General features: G+C 46.3%; 1 protein-coding gene across 1 annotated transcript in view; it reads left to right on the top strand.

Moving 5' to 3' along the window:
• Positions 1-435: 435 nt before the first annotated feature.
• LOC130312887 (vomeronasal type-2 receptor 26-like) overlaps positions 436-26418 on the top strand; it is a 30948-nt gene continuing 4965 nt past the window's right edge. The window contains exons 1-2 of the mRNA XM_056552612.1: positions 436-699; positions 11954-12077. Coding sequence (XP_056408587.1) covers positions 436-699; positions 11954-12077 — 388 coding nt within the window. The remainder of the gene's footprint in view (positions 700-11953; positions 12078-26418) is intronic.

Genomic DNA, 26418 nt, shown 5'->3' with positions numbered 1-26418 from the left:
AGTCCAGAACAGTGGCATCACATCAGCACGGACAAGAACCCAGCTGATCATGGGACAAGACTGGTGCCAGCCGCTGCACTCATGCAAACTAACTGGTTCGTAGGTCCATCCTTTCTTCGTAAACCAGAAACCAAAGAAAATACTCAGGTAGAGACCTTTCAGCTCATAGAACCAGATCAAGACAAAGAGGTAAGACCTCAAGTGACAGTTTGTAGGACTATAGTTACAAGAGACAGTCTGGGCGCTCATAGATTTGAAAGGTTTTCCAGCTGGAAGTCGCTGACCCGTGCAATCGGAAAACTTATCTGTCTAGCCAGATCCTCCTGCAGAGCTACCAATACTGATCAGTATAGCAATGACCACCTTGAACAAGCCAAGGTCACGATCATCAGATGCATCCAGCAGGAAGTCTTTAAAGAAGAAATCCAAAGCCTTATGAAAAAGGAAGAGATTTCTCGACACAATTCGCTCAAGGACTTGTACACCAAGCAAAGGAAACAAGTTCAAAGTCTTGCGGACATTTTCTGGAAGAGGTGGAGACAGGAATACCTGGTGATCTTCCAGCCATGCAAGAAATGGCAAGATGACAAGCCCAATTTACAAGTTGGAGACTTTGTCCTACTGAAAGACTCTCAGGCCCACAGGAACGAGTGGCCTATTGGACTCATTGTGGGGACTGATCCTAGTAGTGATGCTAGAGTTAGAAAGGTTGAAGTTAGGATTGTTAGACAGGGCATTCCCAAAGTGTATGCAAGGCCAATTTCTGAAGTAGTTTTACTCCTGTCTAAAGGTTAGTGGCATAACAAAAAGTATGCCAGGTGGGGAGTGTGCTGCCTTCGCAATGTATTTTACATGCTTGGCACTCAGCAGGGTCTGTTCCTTTAAGACCCTCCATTTTCTTGAAGCCTAGAGGCGGGCCTTCTCTCTAAAGCATAGGGCTAGCTCCGGCATGTCTCATTCATTCCAGCTCCAGCTACCACAGTGACCAGATCCACAGGACTTCTTAAAGCTAATACAGACTGCAAATCTGATAAATACCAAAGCCTGTGAGTAAGGAATTGCTAGTTACCTTGTGTAGAGAGATGCTCGGCATTTGTAGATAGAGAATGTGTGTTTTCAGTGTGTAGTAAGTGAGCACATGTTAGACTATCTATGTATTAGCTATGCATAATGTAAGGCACTTGAATAGCCATGCTTATATTTGTCTTTCATATGTTTGTTTTACAGTTTTACCGCACTTTCATTATATCTCAGTAAAGATTACATCAGTTAAGCAAACCAGCGTGTCTTTCCTTGAGATTCGGTATAAACTTGATGTGAAGCTGTGTCCACGAGACAGCGGAGACATTATAGTCCATATAACAGAGTCTCTATAGACAGCACAGCAGTGTCTGACAGTTGCTTAGGACTGGAAAGTTCTCTTTAGATTAGGAGGATTAGATTTGCATAGATCCGCTGGATTTAGGGATTGGATTAGGTCCAGAGATCTTGCAGCGATAGCGGGGAATTGTAAGAACTATCCGTGTCTAGCGTAGGCTTACCAACAACAATTTAACCCAGAGGGTTAACAAAAACCTGATATTTCATGTGCTAGAATAAAACTTAACTTTTATTATAGAAAAAAATGAAATAATGAAACATGTGAGACTCACAATTAGGGCTTTGTCACTCTTGTGGCTTTGTCAAGGAGAATGACTGAGAGGGGGCAATGCTGTCAGTCATTCTCCTTGACAAAGCCACAAGAGTGGCGAAACATGTTGGGGTGTGACAGTTTAAGGTTTTAATCAGCATCTCCATGTAATATCATAATATAGCCTCACTCATAGTGACTCCAGATCTGTTCTGGACCCGCACCCACGGTGCACAGTGTTGTGACGTGGTCTATATATAAACATTCTGTTGATGGATTAGTATTAAGGAATATCTATTGGATATACCAACCTCCCATGAAAGAGGGTTATACTCTGGGAGAGCTCCAATAGATATTATTTTTAAATGACCGTCATTTCCCTGTTCAGGATTCATATATGAGGGTCATTTATTATCCATACTCCCATGAGACAGGGTTATACCCTGGGAGGGATTCAAATTAATACCATCACTGAATGATTGTTATAGGCTTATTGGGGATGGTTCATCCCAGATGGACACATATAAACTTTTTCTATAGGTCGGAGTTAAGAAATCACTACATAGTGTATCTTACTAACATATCACAATTGATTGGATATGTACATGGAGTTGTGATTTTAATTGTGTGTCTCACAAGTTTCATTATTTCATTTTTTTTCTATAATGAAAGTTAAGTTTTATTCTATAACATGGAATACCAGGTTTTTGTTAACCCTCTGGGTTAAATTGTTGTTGGTATCCCTATACCTGCCATGTGCTTTTTGGCCATCTTCTGAGTAGCATTAGCGTAGGCTTAGGCCGCAAGGCTTTGGCCTAGTAATTGTCTTGTAAGCTGCGGAGGTTCTACCTCGTCCAGAATCAGCAACCCAAGAGAGCGACAAAATGGCGCAGCTCCCTTAAAGTGGCAGGGGCTGGCCGTTTTGGATTGGTCCATATCAGCTGTCACTCACCGTTACAATGGATTGTGGGTGATACCTGACTAGATTCACCAAAGGTCCTTTAGCAAAACCATTGAGTTCTACAACCCGTCACATGACCCGCAGGTCCTGCGAGGCAAACTAGGTAAGAATATTAAATATACATCTTTACATTTATATTTACATTAATTATAGCTAACTGAGGGGTGACAAGGGGTTAACTAAGGAAGAGGACCCCCACTGTTCCTAGGGACTCTGACTTTGGGGACCTCACCACAAGGTAACGCATGTAATATGGTACCGGGACACCACAATAAATACCCACATGTGACCCCGTTTTGGAAATTACACCCCTCACGGAATGTAACAAGGGGTATAGTGAGCCTTAACACCCCACAGGTGTTTGATGATTTTTGTTGAAGTTGAATGAGAAAATGAAAACCAAAAATAGTTTTCACTAAAATGCTTTCCTTTTCACAAGGGAAAATAGGAGAAAAGACCTCCAAAATGTGTAACCCGATTTCTTCTGAGTAAGAACATACCCCAAATGTGGATGTAAAGTGCTCTGCAGGTGCACAACAATGCTCAGAAGAGAAGGAGTAGAGATGAGCGAATTGAAGTTGACGAACCCGAATTCGTTACAAATTTCAGGGAAAATTCGATTCGCAACGAATACGAATATCGTCGCGATTCTATAGCATGAATCGCTTCATTAAACTCCATTTTACAGCGTTCCAGGCTACTGGAGACCTAAGATGGCGGATCCACATGTGAGTACATGGGGCAGGGGATTATGGGAGGGCGGGAAACAGCGGCGGGAATGAAGGTAGGCGGGCTGACCCTGAACCACATGTGAGATGCAGCCTAGCAGTGTGCACTGACCCCTGTGATGTCACAGTCCTATATAATCGGCGGCCATCTTGCCTCTCTTCATTTCTCCTATGCACGAGATAGGGAAAGGAAGTGACTGCACGTCTGTGTGCTGATCGCATACAAAGCGTTATACAGCTTATATGCAGCGGTGACATCAGCATTAGGGAAAGACACAGGGCACAGTGTTCCTGCAGTTCTGACCGAGAACGATTCTAGCAAAACCTTGTATTCTCCTTACTCCATATAGCAGGCATAGAGGTGCTGCATAGCAGTCACCTGCGTCATAGATCTCACAGCTGTTTTACCTGTATGGAGCATCTAATCTCCTCTCCAGCCCAATTTAGGTTTAATCCCTGTAAAAAAAAAAAAAATTCTGTGGTGCTGCACTGTTGGGTCCTGCTGCTGTTCAGAAATAAGTCATATTAGTGTGGACTTTAGTGCCTTTTTACCATTTTTCACCTGTTACTCTGTCTCTGTGCTAAATTCAGTGTTATACCACACGTTATACACCTGCCGGTGTATGAAGGAGAAAAAAAGTTTTTCCTGCGTACAAATACACTTAACAGTGCGCTCATCATTGCAAAGGGCCTACATACAACCAAGTAGTGTACTATTTAGTACCTGTATTTCTGTTTCTGTGCTAAATTCAGTGCTATTTAGTGTTGAGCGGCATAGGCCATATTCGAATTCGCGAATATTCGCGAATATATGGACGAATATTCGTCATATATTCGCGAATATTCGCATATTCGTTATATTCTCGTTTTATTTTCGCATATGCGAAACTTCGCGTATGCGAAAATTAACCTATTTTCGCATATGCGAATTTTCGCGCGCCAGTCTCACACAGTAGTATTACAGCCTTCTTTACACCACACAAGCTGGAAGCAGAGAGGGGTGATCACTGTGATGTGTACTGTGAAGAAAAAAAAAAAATAATATTCGTAATTACGAATATATAGCGCTCTATTCGCGAAATTCGCAAATTCGCGAATATGCGATATTCGCGAATAATATTCGAATTGCGAATATTCGCGAGCAACACTAGTGCTATTTCACACATTAGTATACACTGGCTGGTGTATTTTTTTTAAAAAGTGTTTTTTCTGCTTAGAAATACACATACCAGTAAGCTCATGATTGCAAAGGGCATACATACAACAAAGGAGTGTACTATTTAGTAACTGTTATTCTGTCTAGGGCCTATATACTTTGAAAGGACAGCCATAAGTAATCGCCTGCTGCTGTTCTATACCCTCATAAATGCATTAAGTATGTCAGGCAGAGAAGTGCCAGGACCTGCACAGAGAAGGGGCAGAGGCCTACATACGTCAGGCAGAGTTGGCAGCAGACTTGGGGCGAGTGGCAGCAGGAGTCGCAGCAATAGGCCTGAGCTCCCGTTAACACCCAGCGGTCGTGTCGTTGACCCATCTCTCCTCGTCAATTGGTTTGCACACTCATCCCCATCATCACAAGCGACATCTGACAAGCCCAGTCAAGAGTCGGTGGGTTCCTCAGACACAACCCTCAGTTGGCATGGCCCGGGAGCAGTCCCCGTAATCCGATTGACTTTGTCCTATGCTGTTCCCTTTCCAAAGAAGTATCTCATGCTTTGGGTTCAGCTCCACTATTTACTGAACCAATAGAGGACAGTCAGCAGCTAATGGGCAGCCAAGAATGTGAGGAGACATGCGTCCCTTGCTCCGCAAGGCGGCCAAGTAGTGATGAGGAGAGTGACGTGGGAGGCTGTGTTTCAATTGTTCAGGGTCCTGAAGCAGACACTGTTGTGGAACATGAGGAGGACATCAGTGACGTGCACACATCTTTTGATGATGATGAAGCCGATAGCAATTGGGAGCCGGGTGCAGAAGCCGGGGCTTCATCATCATCAGGAGAAGAGATTTGCTCTTTGTCTATGAGGCAGCAAGGTGGTAGCACGGTTGGCAATCAGCGTGGTGGCAGTAGTGGAAATTCAGGAGCCAAACGTGCCAGGGGGAGACCACCTGCTTCGCGGCAAGCTACCATTCAGGGAGGTAGTGGAACAGGGGTTCCTGGAGACGGCGCCAATAGCAGTGAAATAGTGCGGACTACGGGTGGGAAAATCAGCTACTCTGCGGTGTGGTTGTTCTTCATAAAGAATCCGGAGGGCCTTAGCGTAGTCACTTGCAAAATCTGTCGACAGAAAGTGAAGCGTAGCCAGGGTCCCAATCTCGGCACCACGGCCCTGCGTCAACACATGATTCGCCACCATAAAGCGGCCTGGGATAACCATGGCTCCGTTGTAGTGGTCCAGCCTGCCGCATCACCCAGTGGCCATCCGCTACCTCCGTCATCCAGCCAAGGCTCCACCACCTCAGCCGAAGGGAGCATTGTGTCAAACCCTCCTTCTTGGGCTCCTGCTTCTTCCGCTAGTAGTCAGCCATTCCGCCAAGCCATGTCCAAGAGACAACAGTATGCACCCACTCATCCAACGGCGCAGAAGTGGAATGTGATCCTGTCCAAGTTGTTGGTGTTGCAATCCCTCCCTTTCCAACTGGTGGACTCTGCAGCTTTCAGGGAATTGATGGCTTGTGCCAAGCCCAGGTGGAGAGTCCCAAGCCGTCATTTCTTTGCGAAGAAGGCAGTACCAGCCCTGTATAAGTTTGTACAAGAGAAGGTGGGCCAGTCCTTGAGCCTGTCGGTGTGTTCAAAAGTGCACGGCAGCGCCAATGTGTGAAGCTGTAACTACGGGCAGGGACAATACATGTCTTTTACGGCCCACTGGGTAAATGTTGTTCCTGCACAGCCACAACAGCACCGTTCCTCCTCCACGCTCTCGCTCCCAGGCAGTTGGTCCTTTTACAGTGTGCGCCTCCTCCTCCTCCCCCGTGTCCTCGGCCTCCACTGCACGTCCAAACCTCGGTGGCCCTTCATCATACCACGTGTGTAGGGCACAGCGGTGTCAAGCCGTCCTTCACATGGTTTGCCTTGGCGAACGGAGTCACACAGGGGAGGAACTGCTAAAGTTCATTAGGGAAGAAATCCGAGTATGGCTTACTCCACGAAATCTGGAAATGGGAACCATGGTGACCGACAATGGGAAGAACATTGTGGCTGCGCTGCGACAAGGAAGTGTGAACCATTGGCCCTGCATGGCGCACGTGTTGAATCTGGTTGTCAAGAAGTTCATCAAGTCTTCACCCCATTTGCAAGACGTCCTGACAATGGCAAAGAAACTGTGCATGCACTTCAGCCACTCGTACACCGCCAAGCACACTTTGCTTGAGCTGCAGCGTCAGAACGGTATCCCACAACATAGTCTAATTTGTGACGTTGCCACACGTTGGAATTCCACCCTCCATATGTTGAACAGACTATACGAACAAAGAAAAGCCATCACAGATTTTTTGATGATACAAGCAGATAGGAGTACTCCCCTGTGTAACTTTATTGTGAACGAGTGGCAGATCATACGTGACACCTGCCGTTTGCTGAGGCCCTTTGAGGAAGCCACATTTTTTGTTAGTCACTCGAATTACGCCATGAACGACGTAATTCCATTCCTACATTTACTCCAAAAAATTATTGAAAACATGGCTGGTCATGGCAATGGAGACGTTGCGCCTACATCAGAAGGCTACATGAGTCCTGTGGGGGATGAACTGGAGGAGGATGATGAGGGGCAGAGCGGAGCACAGTTTACGGTGGATGAGATGGCCGGTGTTTCTGGTCATTGGACAGGAGAGGAGGAGCAGGAGCAGCCAGAGGAGCTGGGGGGTTATTACGAGGGAGGCGAGACAGAGGACCCAGACACACCGTGGCAGTATGCAGTGGAGATGGAGGCAGGTAGTCCCAGCGAGTCACTGTCACAAATGGCACGATGCATGCTGAGTTGCTTGCGTAGTGACCCCCGAATTGTCAAAATTTGTCAGTGCGAACACTTCTGAATCTCCACCTTATTAGACCCTCGCTACCGGCCCAGAATGGGGGCCTTTTTTACACCCACTGAGAGGGAGGACAAACTGACCTACTTCAGGGAGCTTCTACGTAGTCGGTTGGCCGATGCCTATCGGCCACATGGTCCATCCACTCTCAGGTCTGACTAGGGGGGCCCTTTGCTTTCCAAAAGCCAAATGTGACTTTCCAAAAGCCAAATGTGACTCCTTCTTTTCTGAGCATTGTAGTGCGCCAGCAGAGCACTTGACGTCCACATGTAGTATTTCCATACTCAGAAGAAATGGGGGTTACAAATTTTGGGGGGCATTTCTCCTATTACTGCTTGTTAAAATGTAAAATTTGGGGAAAAAATGCATTTTAGTGAAGAGATTTTTTTTTATTTACACATCTGACTTTAACAAAAAGTCGTCAAACACCTGTGGGGTGCTAAGGCTCACTGTACTCCTTGTTACGTTCCTTGAGGGTTGTAGTTTCCAAAATAGTATGCCATGTGTTTTTTTTTGTTTAGTTTTTTTGCTGTTCTGGCACCATAGGGGCTTCCTAAATGTGACATGCCCCTCAAAAACCATTTTAGCAAAATTCACTCTCCAAAATTCCCTTTGTCGTTCCTTCCCTTCTGAGCCCTCTCGTGCACTCACAGAGCACTTAACATCTACATATGAGGTATGTCCTTACTTCTCTCGTTTTACCCCCTGTAAAAAAAAATGGCTCTACAAGAACATGCAAGTGTAAAAAAATTAAGATTTTGAATTTTCACCTTCACTTTGCTGCTTTTCCTGTGAAACACCTAAAAGGTTAACAAACTTTCTGAATGTCATTTTGAATAATTTGGGGGTTGCAGTTTCTATAATGGGGTCATTTATGGGGTATTTCTCACAGAAAAGTCCCTCAAATCCACTTCAAACTTAACTGGTCCCTGAAAAATTCAGATTTTGAATTTTCTGTGAAAATTTTGAAAATTGCTGCAATATCTTGAAGCCCTCTAATGTCTTCAAAAAGTAAACATGTCAACTTTATGATGCCAGCATAAAGTAGACATATTGTATTTGTGAATCAATATACAATTTATTTGGAATGTCCATTTTTCTTACAAGCAGAAAGTTTCAAAGTGAAAAAAATTCAAAATTTTCAACATTTTCATGAAATTTTGGCGATTTTTCACCAAGAAAAGATGCAAGTAATGACAAAAACTTACCATTATGTTAAAGTAGAATATGTCGCAAAAAAACATTCTCGGAATCAAAATAAAAGGTAAAGGCATCTCAGAGCTATTAATGCATAAAGTGAGAGTGGTCAGATTCTTAATTATTAACCCTAAAGGTTAAGAATATAACCTGCAAACAAACCAAGGTCAGAGAATGATGGGCCAAGATAATGGTAATTGTGAGTCACTGGGGATTAAGATAAATGAGATGCCAATACTGAGGAGATGATGTAGATGTGGCAAGTGCTGAGGAGTGGATATAGATAGGGAAAGTGCTAAGGAGCTGATTTAGATGGGGTAAGTGCTGAGGACCTGATATATGTTGGGCCAGTGCTGAAGAGGTTATATTGGTGGGCCTGTGCTGAGGAGCTGATGTAGATCGGGCCAGTGCTGATTAGCTGATATAGGTGGGGCCAGTGATAAGTTGATGAAATAGGTGGGGCCAGTGATGAGGAACTAATATAGGTGGGGCCAGTGCTGAAGAGTTGATATAGATTGGGCCAGTGATGAGGAATAGAGATGTGGCAAATTGTTCACCGGCGAACAGTTCCTGGCCAACTTAGCATGTTCGCGTTCGCATCGCCGGGCAAACATATGTGAAGTTCGATTCGCCCCCTATACTTTAACATTGCAGTAAACTTTGACCCTGTGAGTCAGAGTCAGCAGACACATTACAGCCAATCAGCAGCAGTCCCTCCCTTCCAGACCCTCCTACCTCCTGCACGGACGCCATTTTACCTTCATTCGGCATGCTGCAGGCTTAGAAAGTGGAGGGACAGAGAAGCTGCTCCTGCTGTAATAGGGAAAGCGATAGCTAGGTTGCTGCTAGGTGGTGTATTCAGGGTTCACTTTACTCCTAAAGCACTAGTCTAACATCTGCTTTAAGGACAGCACCCAAAAAAGCCCTTTTTAGGGCTCAAATATCAGTCTGTGTGTCTTGCAACAGCTGGAGGCACCCTGGTTGGGAGGGAACCACTGGTTAAAAGGGGTACTACAGTGTAAATCTTAAGTTCCTTCAAGCAAACTAACTACAGTATTAAAAGGCCTACAAGTTCAGTCCATGTGTCTTGCAACAGCTGGAGGCACTCTGGTTGGGAGGGGACCGCTGGTTAAAAGGGGTACTCCGGTGTAAAACTTAATTTCCTTCAAGCAACTAACTACAGTATTAAAAGGGCTATAAGTTGAGTCCGTGTGTCTTGCAACTGCTGGAGGCACCCTGGTTGGGGACCTCTGCTTAAAAGGGGAACTCCGCTGGCAACCTTTTTTGCTCATTGTCACACTAGTGCAAATCACATTTGGTGTGACAGTTGTTCAAAAAAAATAAATACCTTTTTTGGCTGTGAAATAAGACCAGTGCTGCCTAAAGGGGGGCTCTAACTATGTGCTGCCTAATATGGGGGAATCTATGTGCTGCCTAAAGGTGGGATCTAACTATGTGATGCCTAAAGGGGGAATCTAACTATGTGCTGCCTAAAGGGGGCTCTATGTGCTGCCTAAAGGCAGGCTCTACCTATGTGCTGCCTAAAGGGGGGCTCTAACTATGTGCTGCCTAATATGGGGGAATCTATGTGCTGCCTAAAGGGGGGATCTAACTATGTGATGCCTAAAGGGGGGCTCTCTGTGCAGCCTAAAAGGGGCTAAAGCACGTTATACCTAAGAATTTAGGAATAATAGGTGATTTATGCCCTTTTGTGGATTAAAACCAGACTCTGCATCAACTATGTAATTTTCCATGGGAGTTTTGCCATGGATCCCACTCCAGCACGCCACAGTCCAGGTATTAGTCCCCTTGAAGCAACTTTTTTAATCACTATTGTGGTCAGAAAGATTCCCTGTGGGTTTTAAAAATCACCTGCCCATTGAAGTCAATGGCGGTTCGCCCGGTTCGCAAACATTTGCGGAAGTTCGGAATTGCGAACCGAAAATTTTATGTTCGCGACATCACTAATGAGGAACTGATATAGGTAGGGCCAGTGCTGAGGAGCTGATATAGATAGTGTCAGTGCTGAGGAGCTGATATAGATAGGGCAAGTGCTGAGGAGCTGATATAGATAGGGCAAGTGCTGAGGAGCTGATATAGATAGGGCAAGTGCTAAGGAGCTGATATAGATAGGGCAAGTGCTGAGGAGCAGATGTAGATGGGTCTAGTGCTGAGGAGTTGATCTAGGTGGGGCCAGTGCTGAGGAGCTGATATAGAATGTGGCAAGTGCTGAGGAGCTGATGTAGATGGGACCAATGCTGAGGACCTGATGTAGATGGGGTCATTGCTGTTTACACATGCATTAAAGGGATGATCTAGGAATTGAAAAACACAGCTAATTTGTTTCTAAAACAGCCCCACGTCTGTCTCCAGGTTGAGTGTAGTTTTACAACTTGGCGTCATTCACTTCAATGGAACTGAGCTGCAGAAAGACACCCAACCTGGAGACAGAGGGTAGTGATTTTTAAAAGAAAGTAGTTGTGTTTTTCTATTCCTGCATAACCCCTTTAAGTTGAATCTGTAGTAGGATCACCCGCACTAATCTGAATATACAGGTAAGTAGTGCGGGTGATCCTGCTTGAAACACTTTGCCTTTTGGAAAATCCATGCAGCCGTTCCTGAGAAATCCTTATTGTTGCCAATATGCTAATTTCTTTTACTGCACAAGGAAGGTGGTCCAGGGCTATGTTAGCAATGTTTCATCCTTCCCCTCTGGCCGATATCCCCTCCCCATCTAAGCTTCATCTCACATTAAAATCCAGCTGCACATATTTATACAAGATAAAAAGCATTTGAACTGGATCACCCGCACTATCACCCTGTATATTCAGATTAGTGCGGGTGATCCTGCTGTAGGATTCCCTTTAATACACTGAACTGGGTGATTGTATGTGATGGGTCCATTAGATTATTACACAAACAGGATCAGTACAGACAAAGGTTATTGTGCTTTATGTTATCATGAGTGGAACAAGTTACGCAGGAAGGACTGGTCTGGATAGTGGGGTGTTGTCCATCAAAGGGATTATAGTCCACAAGACAGTTGCACTTACTAGACATAAGGGGCCGTCAGACTCTGAATCCTAATTCTGATGAGTTCCTCAGGGTGTTGGCTGCAGCATCCACTCCGATCTCCAATAGGATCCACAAGCAAATCTCCAAAGGTGTCAGATCTTCTCCACTATCCCTCAAGGATGTTGGCCACAAGGCAGCCATACAGTATCTAATCATTAATATAGACTGATTATCTGTCTACCATCAGGGTCTATGCCTCGTCTATTTATCCTATTTACTTCATATGAATGGACGCCCCACTTTCTGTACTCCCCCCTCCTAGATTGTCATCACTTTTATCACACATGTACATTTAGTCTCTGTCATTCCACTAAATGTTCTTATGTTTTCATCCAGATCCCAGTATCCCGGTGCTCAGACCCTTGTTTACCTGGAAGCCGGAAAAAGGTGGGAAAATCAATCCATACCTGCTGCTATGACTGCGTCCCATGTTCAGAAGGAGAGATCTCTAATATAACTGGTACATGATAACCTATTATAATACTATCCAAAACAAGGGGACAACCCATAGGTATAACAACACCTACTAATAGAACCGAAAATATGTTACACAAAAATGAATCATTAAAATATCTGTTTATTGAAAATATTAAAAACAATGGCATGTTATATAATACATAATACATGAGATGTGGCTGAAAAGGTGGTCAGTATAGTGAACGTACTAATATACACAAATAAGATGCTGGTAAAACACTCACAAGTAGGATCAAACATGTAGAGGGAAGAAGGGACAGAAGTATCTATACACGGACCCCAATGTAAGTCCCAAGAGGGTAAAATAAAGTAACAGAAGGCAATATACATGCAGGACCCACAGAGCATAAGTAGCTGAGATAAATATCCACCATACAGACCACTTCACAGACCCCTGACACCTGTTTCGCTGACCGCTTTATCCAAGGGAGATGTCCCAGGGGTCTGTGAAGTGGTCTGTATGGTGTGTTACACTATGCGCTCCGGCCTCATGCGCTGGCTGTGATCGCATGGTCCCCTTATCTTCTGCTGCTGATGGGGCTGGGACCCGCATTGCGGGACGCGCCCGCATGCGAGCCCCAGTTCGTCACTCTCCGGGTGTTTCTCCTTCCTCCACCTCCACCTCTCTGCTCCGGCGCGCGTGTCCCCATCCCTTAGGACGTGCGTGCGCTGGAGCTTTAAGATTTAAAGGGCCAGTACGCTCATTAGTTTAATCACCTGTGGCTTGTTTTTAAATTCCTCCACCCTCTTCAGTTTTCTGCCGGATCTTTGTGTTGCCTTGTGCCCAAGTGAAAGCATTCCTTTGTATTGCTTTGCCGTTTACCAGATCTCCTGCTCTTGTGTCTTGACCTTGCTCCTTTGCCGCCTGCCTACTGAACTCCTGCTACGTCCCGACTACGCTACTGTACCGCCTGCCTTGACCTACTGCTATCCTGACTACGAGTTGTCTTATCCCTCCTGTGCCTCACATCTCCTCAGCCGCCTGTGTGGTCGAGCCGTGCCAGGGGTAGCGACCTGGGTGTCACCTGCAGCTGCAAGCCAATCCTGCTTTCCTGTGGGCTCTGGTGAAGACCAGCGGCACCTTAGACTCCGCTCCCTGGTACGGTCCAAGTCATCTGCCACACAGGTCCAGCGGATCCTCATACACCGAAGTTCCTGTCTTCAGAAACGTGAGTGTTACAGTAAGATCCGGCCATGGATCCCGCTGAGGTACCCCTGCCTGAAGTTGTGGATCTTTTCTCCATTGTCACATGTCAGTCGCAGCAGTTGGCCCAACAGGCGCAGCAATTTTCTCAACTTGCAGCCATGATGCAACAGCTTTTGGCCTTGCAACAGCAGCAGGTACCACAATCTGGCCCACTCCCTCCTCCAGCTCCTGCAGTCTCTCCTGGCTCCAAGCTGCACCTGCCTTTGCCTTCCAAGTATGATGGGATTCCAAGTCATGCAGAGGCTTTGCTACACAGTGCTCCATGCATTTGGAGCTCATGTCTGAACTGTTTCCGACGGAACGTAGTAAGGTGGCCTTTGTGATTAGTCTACTTTCCGGCAAAGCCCTGGCTTGGGCTACACCCCTTTGGGACCCTGGTGATCCAGTATCCTCCAATTTGTCGGCATTCTTTGAGGAACCTACACGTGCCTCTTCAGCTGAGACGGCATTGCTGAATCTATGTCAGGGAGATTCTACCGTTGGTGACTATGCAGTTAAATTCCGCAATCTAGCCTCTGAACTTGCCTGGAATGAAGAGGCCTTGTGTGCCACATTTAAAAAAGGGCTGTCAAGCTGGATTAAAGATGCCCTTGCTGCACGACATCCTCCATCTTCTTTGACTGAACTTATCCACTTGGCCACACGCATTCATGTCCGATTTGCCGAAAGACAGGAGGAATTGCGCTTTGAGAGGGAATCTGTCCGCCTGACACCTGTGTTCCAACGTCCACCTATTCTGTTGCTTGCGCCTCTTGCCGAAGAGGTTATACAAGGAGATCGTTCCCGTCTTACGCAACAGGAGAGATCACGACGACGTAATGAGAATTTGTGTTTGTACTGTGCTATCCCGGAGCACTTTCTCAAGGACTGTTCAGTTCGCCCGCACATAGGGTGCGTGAGAGAGGCGTCCCTGGGCTGAATACTACCTCTCCACGCTTAACTATTCCTGTACACGTCTTCACTTCAGCCAAGTCTTCCTTCAGCGATATAGCATTTTTGGATTCCGGATCAGCAGGGGACTTTATTGATGCGGCTTAATCCACATGTATCATCTTCCCCTTACCCGACATGCCAAGCCTTTGTTCATCTCCTCTGTTATTGGACAAAATCTGGACTGTAAGGTTCACTTCCATACTGAATCTCTCGTCATGCAAGTGGGAGTATCGCATAAAGAAAAGATTGAATTCTATGTTCTGCCAAACTGTACTTCTGAGATTCTTCTCGGCCTTCCTTGGCTGCAACGCCATTCCCCGCAACTGGATTGGAGAACTGGAGAAATAATTTGCTGGGGACAATCCTGTCAAAATTTTTGCCTCCAACCTGTTCTGCGTAAAGTTATTTGTTGTCTTCTACCTTTACTTGGCCTGCCGCCACCTTACCAAGATTTCTCGGACGTCTTCTACAAGAAACAGGCTGAATCTCTGCCTCCACATCGTCCTTACTACTGCCCTATTAATCTTCTGCCTGGTACCACTCCTCCTCGTGGAAGGATATACCCTCTATCAGTTCCTGAGACCAAAGCCATGGCTGAGTATATGCAGGAGAATCTCCAAAAGGGTTTTTATCCGTAAGTCCTCTTCTCCTGCTGGAGCAGGTTTCTTCTTTGTAGTGAAGAAGGATGGCTCACTTCGTCCATGCATTGACTACAGGGGACTTAACAAAATCACGATCAAGAACTGTTACCCTCTACCTCTTATCTCTGAACTTTTAGACCGCCTACGAGGTGCTAAGGTCTTCTCCAAGTTGGACTTACGCGGTGCGTATAGCCTCATTCTGCAAGGGAGATGACTGGAAAACGGCCTTCAATACTCGTGACGGACATTTTGAGTATCTTCTAATGCCTTTTGGTCTCTGCAATGCTCCAGCCGTTTTCCAGTAGTTTGTCAACAATATCTTCCTTGATCTTCTCTACACCTGTGTTGTCGTATACCTAGATGACATCCTGATCTTCTCTTCCAACTTAGAGGAGCATTGTTCTCATGTCCGTCTGGTTCTTCAGCGACTACGGAAGAATCATCTTTACGCCAAACTGGAGAAATGCCTGTTCGAGAAATCTAGTCTTCCGTTTCTTGGCTACATTGTCTCTTATCAGGGCCTGCAGATGGATCCAGATAAGTTGTCTACAGTTTTGGATTGGCCTCGTCCCTCGGGCCTACGTGCGATTCAACGCTTTCTGGGATTCGCTAACTTTTATCGTCAGTTTATCCCACATTTTTCATCCTTGGTTGCTCTTATTGTGGCTCTCACTAAAAAGGCATCTAATCCTAAATCTTGGCCTCGAGAGGCTGAAGAGGCTTTCTCCAGTTTAAAGTCTGCGTTTGCCTCTGCTCCCGTGCTTACAAGACCTGATCCTGAGAGGCCCTTTGCTTTGGAGGTTGATGCCTCATCTATTGGAGCGGGTGACGTCCTCACTCAGACAAACGCCAAGGGCAAGAGTGTGACTTGTGGGTTCTTCTCCAAGACTTTCTCTCCTGCTAAGAGGAATTACTCCATTGGAGATCGTGAACTCCTTGCTATCAAGCTAGCTTTGGTGGAATGGCGACATCTATTGGAGGGTTCTTCTCATCCGGTCAGCATCTACTCCGATCATAAGAATCTTCTATACCTTCAGTCTGCATAGCGTTTGAATCCCTGCCAGGCAAGATGGTCACTGTTTTTTTCCAGGTTCAACTTCTTCATTCACTTCCGTCCTGCAGACAAGTACATCAGGCTGATGCTCTCTCCAGGTCCTCTGATGTAATTGGTTTGGACTCCACGCCAAGGCATATTATTCCTCCTGACCGTTTGATTCCTGCCACTCCTGACGAGATTCAGCAAGTTCCTCTGGGAAAATCCTTTATGCCCACCAGATTGAGATGCAAGGTCCTGAAATGGGGCCATTCTTCCTTGACAGCAGGACATCCTGGAATACGCAAGGCCCTACTTCTACTACTGGTGGCCCCATCTTGAACGTGATGTTTCTGATTTTGTTCGGTCTTGTGTAACTTGTGCCCGTGACAAAACTCCTCGGCAAAGACTTGTAGGACTTTTGCAGCCTTTACCCATTCCAGAGACTCCCTGGTCCTATATTGCCATGGATTTCGTCACCAATTTGCCACCTTCTCATAATAACACTGTCATCTGGGTCGTGGTAGATCGGTTTTCCAAGAGGGCCCATTTCATTCATCTACCATGTCTTCCTTCTGCTCCGCAGCTGGCCAAGTACTTCTTGTTGCATGTCTTTCAATTACATGGTCTTCCACAGCATATAGTTTCGGATCGAGGGGTGTAGTTTGTCTCTAAGTTCTGGCGAGCCTTTTATAACCGTCTGGACTTCAATCTGGACTTCTCCTCGGCCTACCACCCTCAGTCCAACAGTCAGGTGGAGAGGGTTAATCAAATCCCTGAGACTTACCTTCAGCATTTTGTTTCAGCTCGCCAAGATGATTGGGTCGACATTCTTCAATGGGCTGAATTCTTATATCATCTTAAGGATTCTGAGTCCACGAGGTTGTCTCCATTTTTTGTTGTGTAAGGACTCCATCTCCGTCCTCCTCTTTCATCCAAATACATCCGCTTCAAGATCCCCTGTTACAAGATCAGTCCCAGCTACCTTGGTCCCTTCCAGATTCTACAAAAGATCAATCCTGTCTCCTACAAACTCTGTCTACCTACTACGTTACGTATTCGCAATTCCTTCCACGTCTCTCTCCTCAAGCCTCTTGTCGTAAACCGGGTCTCTCAGAAGAATCCTTTCCCAACACCTGTCTCCGGCTCATCTGACGTCTACAAAGTGAAACAGATTCTTGCTGCAAAAACTGTGAGAGGTAAACAAACTTTTTTGGTTGATTGGGAGGGTTACTGTCCTGAGGAGAGATCTTGGGAACCTGAGGAGAATATCCTGGACCGTGACCTTCTCAGGAATTTTCTCTCTCATAAAAGGAGGGGGAGACCAAAGGGGGGGGGGGGGGTACTGTTACACTATGCGCTCCGGCCTCACACGCTGGCCGTGATCGCATGATCCCCTTACCTTCTGCTGCCGATGGGGCTGGGACTCGCATCGTGGGACGCGCCCGTATGCGAGCCCCAGTCCGTCACTCTCCGGGTGTTTCTCCTACCTCCACCTCCACCTCTCTGCTCCGACGCACTTGTCCCTGTCCCTTAGGGCGTGCACGCGCCGGAGCTTTAATATTTAAAGGGCCAGTATGCTCATTAGAGTAATCACCTGTTCTCTTGTTTTTAAATTCCTCCACCCTTCTCAGTTCTCTACCGGATCTTTGTGTTGCCTTGTGCCCAAGTGAAAGGGTTCCTTTTTATGGCCTTGCCGTGTATCAGATCTCCTGCTCTTGTGTCTTGACCTTGCTCCTTTACCGCCTTCCTACTGAACTCCTGCTATGTCCCGACTATGCTACTGTGCCGCCTGCCTTGACCTACTGCTATCCTGAGTACGAGTTGCCTCATCCCTCCTGTGCCTCGCATCTCCTCAGCCGCCTGTGTGGTCGAGCCGTGCCAGGGGTAGCGACCTGGGTGTCGCCTGCAGCTGCAAGCCCATCCTGCTTTGTGGCGGGCTCTGGTGAAGACCAGCGTCACCTTAGACTCCGCTCCCTGGTATGGTCCGAGTCATCTGCCACACAGGTCCCGCGGATCCAAATACACCGGAGTTCCTGTCTTCAGAAACGAGAGTGTTACATGGTGTATGTTTATCTCAGCTAATATTTACAATAAACAGATATTTTAATGATTCATTTTAATGTAACATATTTCCGGTTCTATAACTGGTACATGGTAGTATGAGTTGTAATAATGTCTTACCAATAGTGATAAAGACAATGATAATCTACAGTGGTGCTTCTGAAGATAGGAGAATGGCCTTACCAGTAAGGTGTTGGGGACGCACAGCTGAGGAGACAGTGTTATGGGGGTACTCCACTAATTTACATTTTTATCTCTTATGCAAAGGATAGGGGATAAGATGTCTGATCATGGAGATCCCGCTGATCCCGCCCCCTGGAATCTCCCGCTGCACCCGGTGTTCTAAACAAATGTGCTGAGGCATTGGTTGTGACATCATGGTCACGCCGCTGGCAACATCACGATCCCTCAATTCATGTCTATGGGAGGGGGCATGTAGGCTGACATGAATTGTAGGCCCTCCCACATACATGAATTGAGGAGGTGTGGCCGTGACATTATGATCACGGCCTCTGGCTCTAAACGTTCAGAACAAAATGTTCAGAATTCTGGAGCACCAGAGGACCCCTTTAACTGAAATTATAATAAATCACTGACTCCTTTCTCTGGCTGCAACAATCTCTGGTTTGGAACTTATTAAAAAAAGTATAAACTGTCTATTATGTTATTGTTATACATGATGATGAGGCACAGATGTCAGTTTGGTCTTTTTCATGAGACCCCAGTACCGACTGGAAATCTAAATGAAAACTGCAAATTTTAGAGGTTTATTTTTTTCATGCTGTACACCTTACAGTAAAATGAAATGTTTTCTTTTTTCTTAGAGTCAACATGATCAAAATTATACCCATGATTAGATATTTTTCTATTATTCTACTGCTTTTAAAAGATCTCAAACTTTTTTTTACAAAATTAGTATGTTTAAAATTGGCTTTTTTTTGACCACCTACAACTTTCTCATTTCTTCGTAGACAGGGCTGTTTGAGTCTCATTTTATGCATCATGACCTTTAGTGTTTTTTTAGTATACCTTTTGTCTATATGTGAACATTTGATCGCATTTTATAAATTTGTTTGTGAATGCGATTTCACAAAAAAGTACACATTTACGCACACAGCAATACCTAAATATGTTTATAAATATGTGTACATTTTTTTTACGCTTTTTTATGTAAAATAGGGAAAAAGGGTGATAACATTTTTTATTAAGGAGGGGATGTTTAAAATGTTTAATCTATATTTACATTTTTTTCTTTACTTTAACTTTAAACTCATTATTAGAGATGAGCGAACTTTTCAAAAATTCGATTCGGCCGATTCGCCGAATTTTCCCGAAAAGTTTGTTTCGATCCGAATTTGTTTGCGGTGAATCGATATTAAAAAAGGCCATTTCTAGCCTACATACAGCCTCTATAGGGGTATAGAACACTTTGCTGTGTCCTAAAACGCATATGGAGTGTGCTGGGGTAGTGAAATAATACTGTTATTCAGAATAACATGCAGATTACCGGCATCGCTCATAGAATCACTGCCACACAGCAGCACAATGACAGAGCATGGTGGTGGCATCAGTGTCAGGAGACCATATAGTGACTGAATAGCATAGCGTGGAGGTGTTGGCAGCATGAGGACACCATATAGTGGCTGAATGGCACAGCGTGGAGGTGTTGGCAGCATGAGGACACCATATAGTGGCTGAATGGCACAGCGTGGAGGTGTTGGCAGCCTGAGGACACCATATAGTGGCTGAATGGCACAGCGTGGAGGTGTTGGCAGCATGAGGACACCATAAAGTGGCTGAATGACACAGCGTGGACATGTTGGCAGCAAGAGGAGACCATTTAGTGGCTGAATGGCACAGTGTGGAGTTGGCTCATGCACTAGTACACTACACACAATCCCCCCCAAAAAAAACAACACAATATATGACATTTTTGACAAAAATTTCTCATAGGTAGCACCCGCTATCCAAAAATTAGAAATTTCCAGACCCAGGCCCCACCTCTGCGGCATCAGGAACCCATATATTGCATGAAGGACACAGCCTGGAGTTGGCTGATTCACCAGTACACACCCGGGCTTCACAATCCCCTCCAATAAACAACAACATTTTAGAAATTTTTTTAAGAAATACCTTTGTCTAAGAACAAGCGCATATCCAACAGTTCACAAGACTCTATAATGCAGGACGGTGGACCACCCAAAGACATTCTTTTCAAAAATAATAAACCACACAATGTTTGAAATTTTTTTGCAAAAACTAATTCAATATGTGTATAAGCGCATTTGTCTCCAAAAGATCAGATCACCAAAGGACTTTTTTCGCCCAAAATGATGAAGCAGAGTTAAACCCTGTCCGTATTTTTTAAATTTTTTTTTTTTAAATTTAATTTATTAATTTTCATTTTAAAAAATCACACGCAACAAGCGTTCCGTTTTGTAACGATTAGCATTCTGGAAAATTCTATCTTATTACCGATAAAATTATCAGTAAATAAAAAAAAAACACCACCCAAGAGTGTTTAATTACCCCATACATTACACCAGGAGCAGTCAGGAGTAGGCCTCAGCAGTACCCAAGAGGCTTTAATAACCCCTTACCTTTGCACGATTAATTGCAAGATCGAGCAATACCTGGTGTGTTATGCCCTCAGATCTCCGGGGCCGCAGCCGCGCTCCACTGAACAGATTAGCGTCTCTCTATCTTTCAAGGACAGGTGCGTGTTGCACGCTGAAACCAGTTAATGATAGGGATCTGGGATTGCAATTATTTAACCTTAAAACAAGGAATTACCAGTAAATGAGGGTCATAAGCTGGCGTTGATTAAGTCCCTGCCCTTTGTACACACAGCCCGTCGCTATAAGCGATTAGATTAGTTAGTGAGTTGATTAGTGAGGTCCTCGGATCGGCCCAGGCGGGGTAGGAGAAGGCCCTGGCAGAGCGCCGAGAATTTAACGATCATTGTTGAAATTTGCATTAAGCATGTATTTAGCTACTGCTAAACATCCAAAAATTTAAGGCCCAAGGCCAGAGGCACCAGGGAGGCAAGTAATTCCTGAAAGACACAGAATGAGTCTGGAGCATGCATTTGCAGTACCCAAGAGGTTTTCATAACCCCTTACATTTAAAGATCAATGTTTACATTTGCATTAAGTATGTATTTAGCTACTGCTAAACTTCAAAAAATTATAGGCCCAAGGCCTGAGGCACCAGGGAGGCACGTAGTTTGTGAAAGACACAGAATGAGTCTGGAGCAGTCATTCGCAGTACCCAAGAGGGTTTCATAACCCCTTACATTTAAAGATCAATGTTGACATTTGCATTAAGCATGTATTTGGCTACTGCTAAACTTCCAAAAATTATAGGCCCGAGGCCAGAAGCATTAGTTTTCCCCATATTAGGAGCATAGTTGTCCCCCAGATTGGGCAGCATAGATGTCACCCAGATTAGGCAGCATGCATGTCCCCCAGATTAGGAGCATAGTTGTCCCCCAGATAAGGAGCATAGTTGTCCCCCAGATTAGGCAGCATAGATGTCCCCCAGATTAGGAGCATACTTGTCCCCCAGATTAGGCAGCATAGATGTCCCCCAGATTAGGAGCATACTTGTCCCCCAGATTAGGTAGCATAGATGTCCACCAGATTAGGATCTTAGTTGTCCCCCAGATTAGGAGCATAGTTGTCCCCCAGAATAGGAGCATAGTTGTCCCCCAGATTAGGCAGCATGCATGTCCCCCAGATTAGGAGCATAGTTGTCCCCGAGATTAGGCAGCATAGATGTCACCCAGATTAGGCAGCATAGATGTCCCCCAGATTAGGAGCATACTTGTCCCCCAGAGTAGACAGCATAGGTGTCCTCCAGATTAGGAGCATACTTGCCCCCCAGATTAGACAGCATAGATGTCCACCAGATTAGGAGTTTAGTTGCCCCCCAGATTAGGAGCATAGTTGTCCCCCAGATAAGGAGCATAGTTGTCCCCCAGATTAGGCAGCATAGATGTCACCCAGATTAGGAGCATAGTTGTCCCCCAGATTAGGCAGCATAGATGTCCCCAGATTAGGAGCATAGTTGTCCCCCAGATTAGGCATCATAGATGTCCCCCAGATTAGGCAGCATAGATGTCCACCAGATTAGGCAGCGTAGATGTCCCCCAGATTAGGCAGCATAGATGTCCCCTAGATTAGGCAGCATAGATGTCCCCCAGATTAGGAGCATAGTTGTCCCCCAGATTAGGCAGCATAGATGTCACCCAGATTAGGCAGCATAGATATCCCCCAGATTAGGAGCATACTTGTCCCCCAGAGTAGGCAGCATAGATGTCCCCCAGATTAGGAGCATACTTGTCCCCCAGATTAGGCAGCATAGATGTCCACCAGATTAGGAGTTTAGTTGTCCCCCAGATTAGGAGCATAGTTGTCCCCCAGATAAGGAGCATAGTTGTCCCCCAGATTAGGCAGCATAGATGTCACCCAGATTAGGCAGCATAGATGTCCCCCATATTAGGCAGCATAGATGTCCCCCAGATTAGGAGCAAAGTTGTCCCCCAGATTAGGCAGCATAGTTGTCCCCCAATCAGCGCGGGCTGGTCATAACAAATCAAAGAGCCGTATGTGGCAAGCAGACCGTACAATGCCCAGGTCTGCCCCAGATGGTTTCATAACCAACCACAATAGAGAAAAGTTTGTTATAGGAGCATGGTCAATCTACTCAGACCCATCTGTCATTGGTGACTGGAAATCCTGGCTGATCCATCCCTGATTCATCTTGATAAACGTCAGTCTCTCCAGTGGACAGACGAGTTCGCCTTGGGGTGACTATGGCCCCGGCCGCACTAAACACCCGCTCTGATGGCACACTACTGTCCGGGCAGAACAGCATTTCCAGGGCATACTCCGCTAGTTGCGGCCACAAATCAAGTTTGGCTGCCCAGAAGTCCAGCGGATCTTCAACGGTTGTTGACAGGGTCATGTCGAGGTAAGCCACCACCTGCTGGTTCAGGTCCTGCTCCATGTCCACCTGCTGCTGATGAGTAGCTTTACTATGCAGCTGAAGGAAGCTACTCTTCAGTGACTGTAGACTCAGGCTGCTGCTGATTGAGCCGGTACTGCTCCTGCCACCCCTCCCCTCCCCAGCAGCCGTGGCAGTGGAAGGTGAGCGCAGACGGCCCCCCGAGTCAGACCTGCGAGTGGATGGACCATGTGTCCGATAGGCATCGGCCAACCGACTACGTAGAAGCGCCCTGAAGTCGGTCAGTTTGTCCTCCCTCTCAGTGGGTGTAAAAAAGGCCCCCATTCTTAGCCGTTAGCGAGGGTCTAATAAGGTAGAGATCCAGAAGTCATCGCACTGACGAATTTTGACAATTCGGGGGTCACTACGCAAGCAACTCAGCATGCATCGTGCCATTTGTGACAGTGACTCGCTGGGACTACCTGCCTCCATCTCCACTGCATACTGCCACGGTGTGTCTGGGTCCTCTGTCTCGCCTCCCTCGTAATAACCCTCCAGCTCCTCTGGCTGCTCCTGCTCCTCCTCTCCTGTCCAATGACTAGAAACACTGGCCATCTCATCCACCGTAAAGTGTGCTCCGCTCTGCCCCTCATCATCCTCCTCCAGTTCATCCTCCACAGGACTCATGTAGCCTTCTGATGTAGGTGCAACGTCTCTATTGCCGTGACCAGCCATGTTTTCAATCATTTTTTGGAGTAAATGTAGGAGTGGAATTACGTCGTTCGTGGCATAATTCGAGCGACTAACAAAAAATGTGGCTTCCTCAAAGGGCCTCAGCAAACGTCAGGTGTCACATATGAGCTGCCACTCGTTCATTGAAGTTACACAGGGGAGTACTCCTATCTGCTTTTATCATCAAAAAATCTGTGATGGCTTTTCTTTGTTCGTATAGTCTGTCCAACATATGGAGGGTGGAATTCCAATGTGTGGCAACGTCACAAATTAGACTATGTTGGGGGATACCGTTCTGACGCTGCATCTCAAGCAAAGTGTGCTTGGCGGTATACGAGTGGATGAAGTGCATGCACAGTTTCCTTGCCATTGTCAGGACGTCTTGCAAATGGGGTGAAGACTTGATGAACTTCTTGACAACCAGATTCAACACGTGTGCCATGCAGGGCGAATGGTTCACACTTCCTTGTCGCAGCGCGGCCACAATGCTCTTCCCATTGTCGGTCACCATGGTTCCCATTTCCAGATTTCATGGAGTAAGCCATACTCGGATTTCTTCCCTAATGAACTTCAGCAGTTCCTCCCCTATGTGACTCCGTTCACCAAGGCAAACCATGTGAAGGATGGCTTGACACAGCTGTGCCCTACACACGTGGTATGATGAAGGGCCACCGAGATATGGACGTGTAGTGGAGGCCGAGGACACGGGGGAGGAGGAGGCGCACACTGTAAAAGGACCAACTGCCTGGGAGCGAGAGCGTGGAGAAGGAAGCGGTGTGACCAGTTCAAGTTGCTGTTGTGACTGTGCAGGAACAACATTTACCCAGTGGGCCATAAAATACATGTATTGTCCCTGCACTTAGTTACAGCTCCACACGTCGGCACTGCCGTGCACTTTTGAACACACCAACAGGATCAAGGACTGGCCCACCTTCTCTTGTACAAACTTATGCAGGGCTGATACTGCCTTCTTCGCAAAGAAATGACGGCTTGGGACTCTCCACCTCGGCTCGGCACAAGCCATCAATTCCCTGAAAGCTGCAGAGTCCACCAGTTGGAAAGGGAGGGACTGCAACACCAGCAACTTGGACAGGAGCACATTCAACTTCTGCGCCGTTGGATGAGTGGGCGCATACTGTTGTCTCTTGGACATGGCTTCGCCGATCGATTGTTGGCGGAATTGCTGACTACGAGCGGAAGAAGCTGGAGCGCAGAGGAGGTGGAACCTTGGCTTGATGACAGAGGGAGCGGATGGCCACTGGGTGATGCGGTAGGCTGGACCACTACATCGGAGCCACGATTATCCCAGGCCGCTTTATGGTGGCGAATCATGTGTTGACCCAGGGCCGTGGTGCCGAGATTGGGACCCTGGCCACGCTTCACTTTCTGCCTACAGATTTTGCATGTGACTACGCTAAGGTCCTCCGGATTCTTTATGAAGAACAACCACACCGCAGAGTAGCTGATTTTCCCACCCGCAGTCCACACTATTTCACTGCTCTTGGCGCCGTCTCCAGGAACCCCTGTTCCACTACCTCCCTGAATGGTAGCTTGCTGCAAAGCAGGTGGTCTCCCCCTGGCACATTTGGCTCTTCAATTTCCACTACTGCCACCACCACGCTGATTGCCAACCGTGCTACCGCCTTGCTGCCTCATAGACAAAGAGCAAATCTCTTCTCCTGATGATGATGAAGCCCCGGCTTCTGCACCCGGCTCCCAATTGCGATCGGCTTCATCATCATCAAAAGATGTGTGCACGTCACTGATGTCCTCCTCGTGTTCCACAACAGTGTCTGCCTCATGACCCTGAACAATTGAAACACCGCCTCCCACATCACTCTCCGCATCACTACTTGCCCGCCTTGCGGAGCAAGCGACGCAGTTCTCATCACATTCTTGGCTGCCCATTAGCTGCTGACTGTCCTCTATTGGATCAGTAAATAGTGGAGCTGAACCCAAAGCATGAGATACTTCTTTGTTAGAAGGAACAGCATAGGACAAAGGCAATGGGATTATGGAGACTGCTCCCGGGCCATGCCAACTGAGGGTTGTGTCTGAGGAACCCACCGACTCTTGACTGGGGTTGTCACATGTCGCTTGTGATGATGGGGATGATTGTGCAAACCAATTGACGAGGAGTGATGGGTCAACGACACGACCGCTGGGTATTAACGGGAGCTCAGAAATACAGGTAGTAAATAGTACACTACTTGCTTGTATTTAGGCCCTTTGCAATGATGAGCGCACTGTTAAGCGTATTTGTACGCAGGAAAAACATTTTTTTTTCTTTAATACACCGGCAGGTGTATAACGTGTGGTATAACACTAAATTTAGCACAGGGACAGAAAAAAAGGTAGTATATGGCAAGTAGAGATGAGCGAACTTACAGTAAATTCGATTCGTCACGAACTTCTCGGCTCGGCAGTTGAAGTCTTTTCCTACATAAATTAGTTCAGCTTTCCGGTGCTCTGGTGGGCTGGAAAAGGTGAATACAGTCCTAGGAGACTCTTTCCTAGGAATGTATCCACCTTTTCCAGCCCACCGGAGCACCTGAAGGCTGAACTAATTTACGCAGGAAAAGTCATCAACTGCCGAGCCGAGAAGTTCGTGACAAATCGAATTTACTGTAACTTCGCTCATCTCTAATGGCAAGCTATTTGCTTGTATGTAGGCCCTTTGCAATGATAAGGCCACTGTTAAGCGTATTTGTACGCAGGAAATACTTTTTTTTCTTTAATACACCGGCAGGTGTATAACGTGTGGTAT

Source organism: Hyla sarda, chromosome 1, assembly GCF_029499605.1.
Source record: "Hyla sarda isolate aHylSar1 chromosome 1, aHylSar1.hap1, whole genome shotgun sequence".
Classification (NCBI taxonomy): domain Eukaryota; kingdom Metazoa; phylum Chordata; class Amphibia; order Anura; family Hylidae; genus Hyla; species Hyla sarda.
This window is presented reverse-complemented; position numbering and strand designations above follow the sequence as displayed.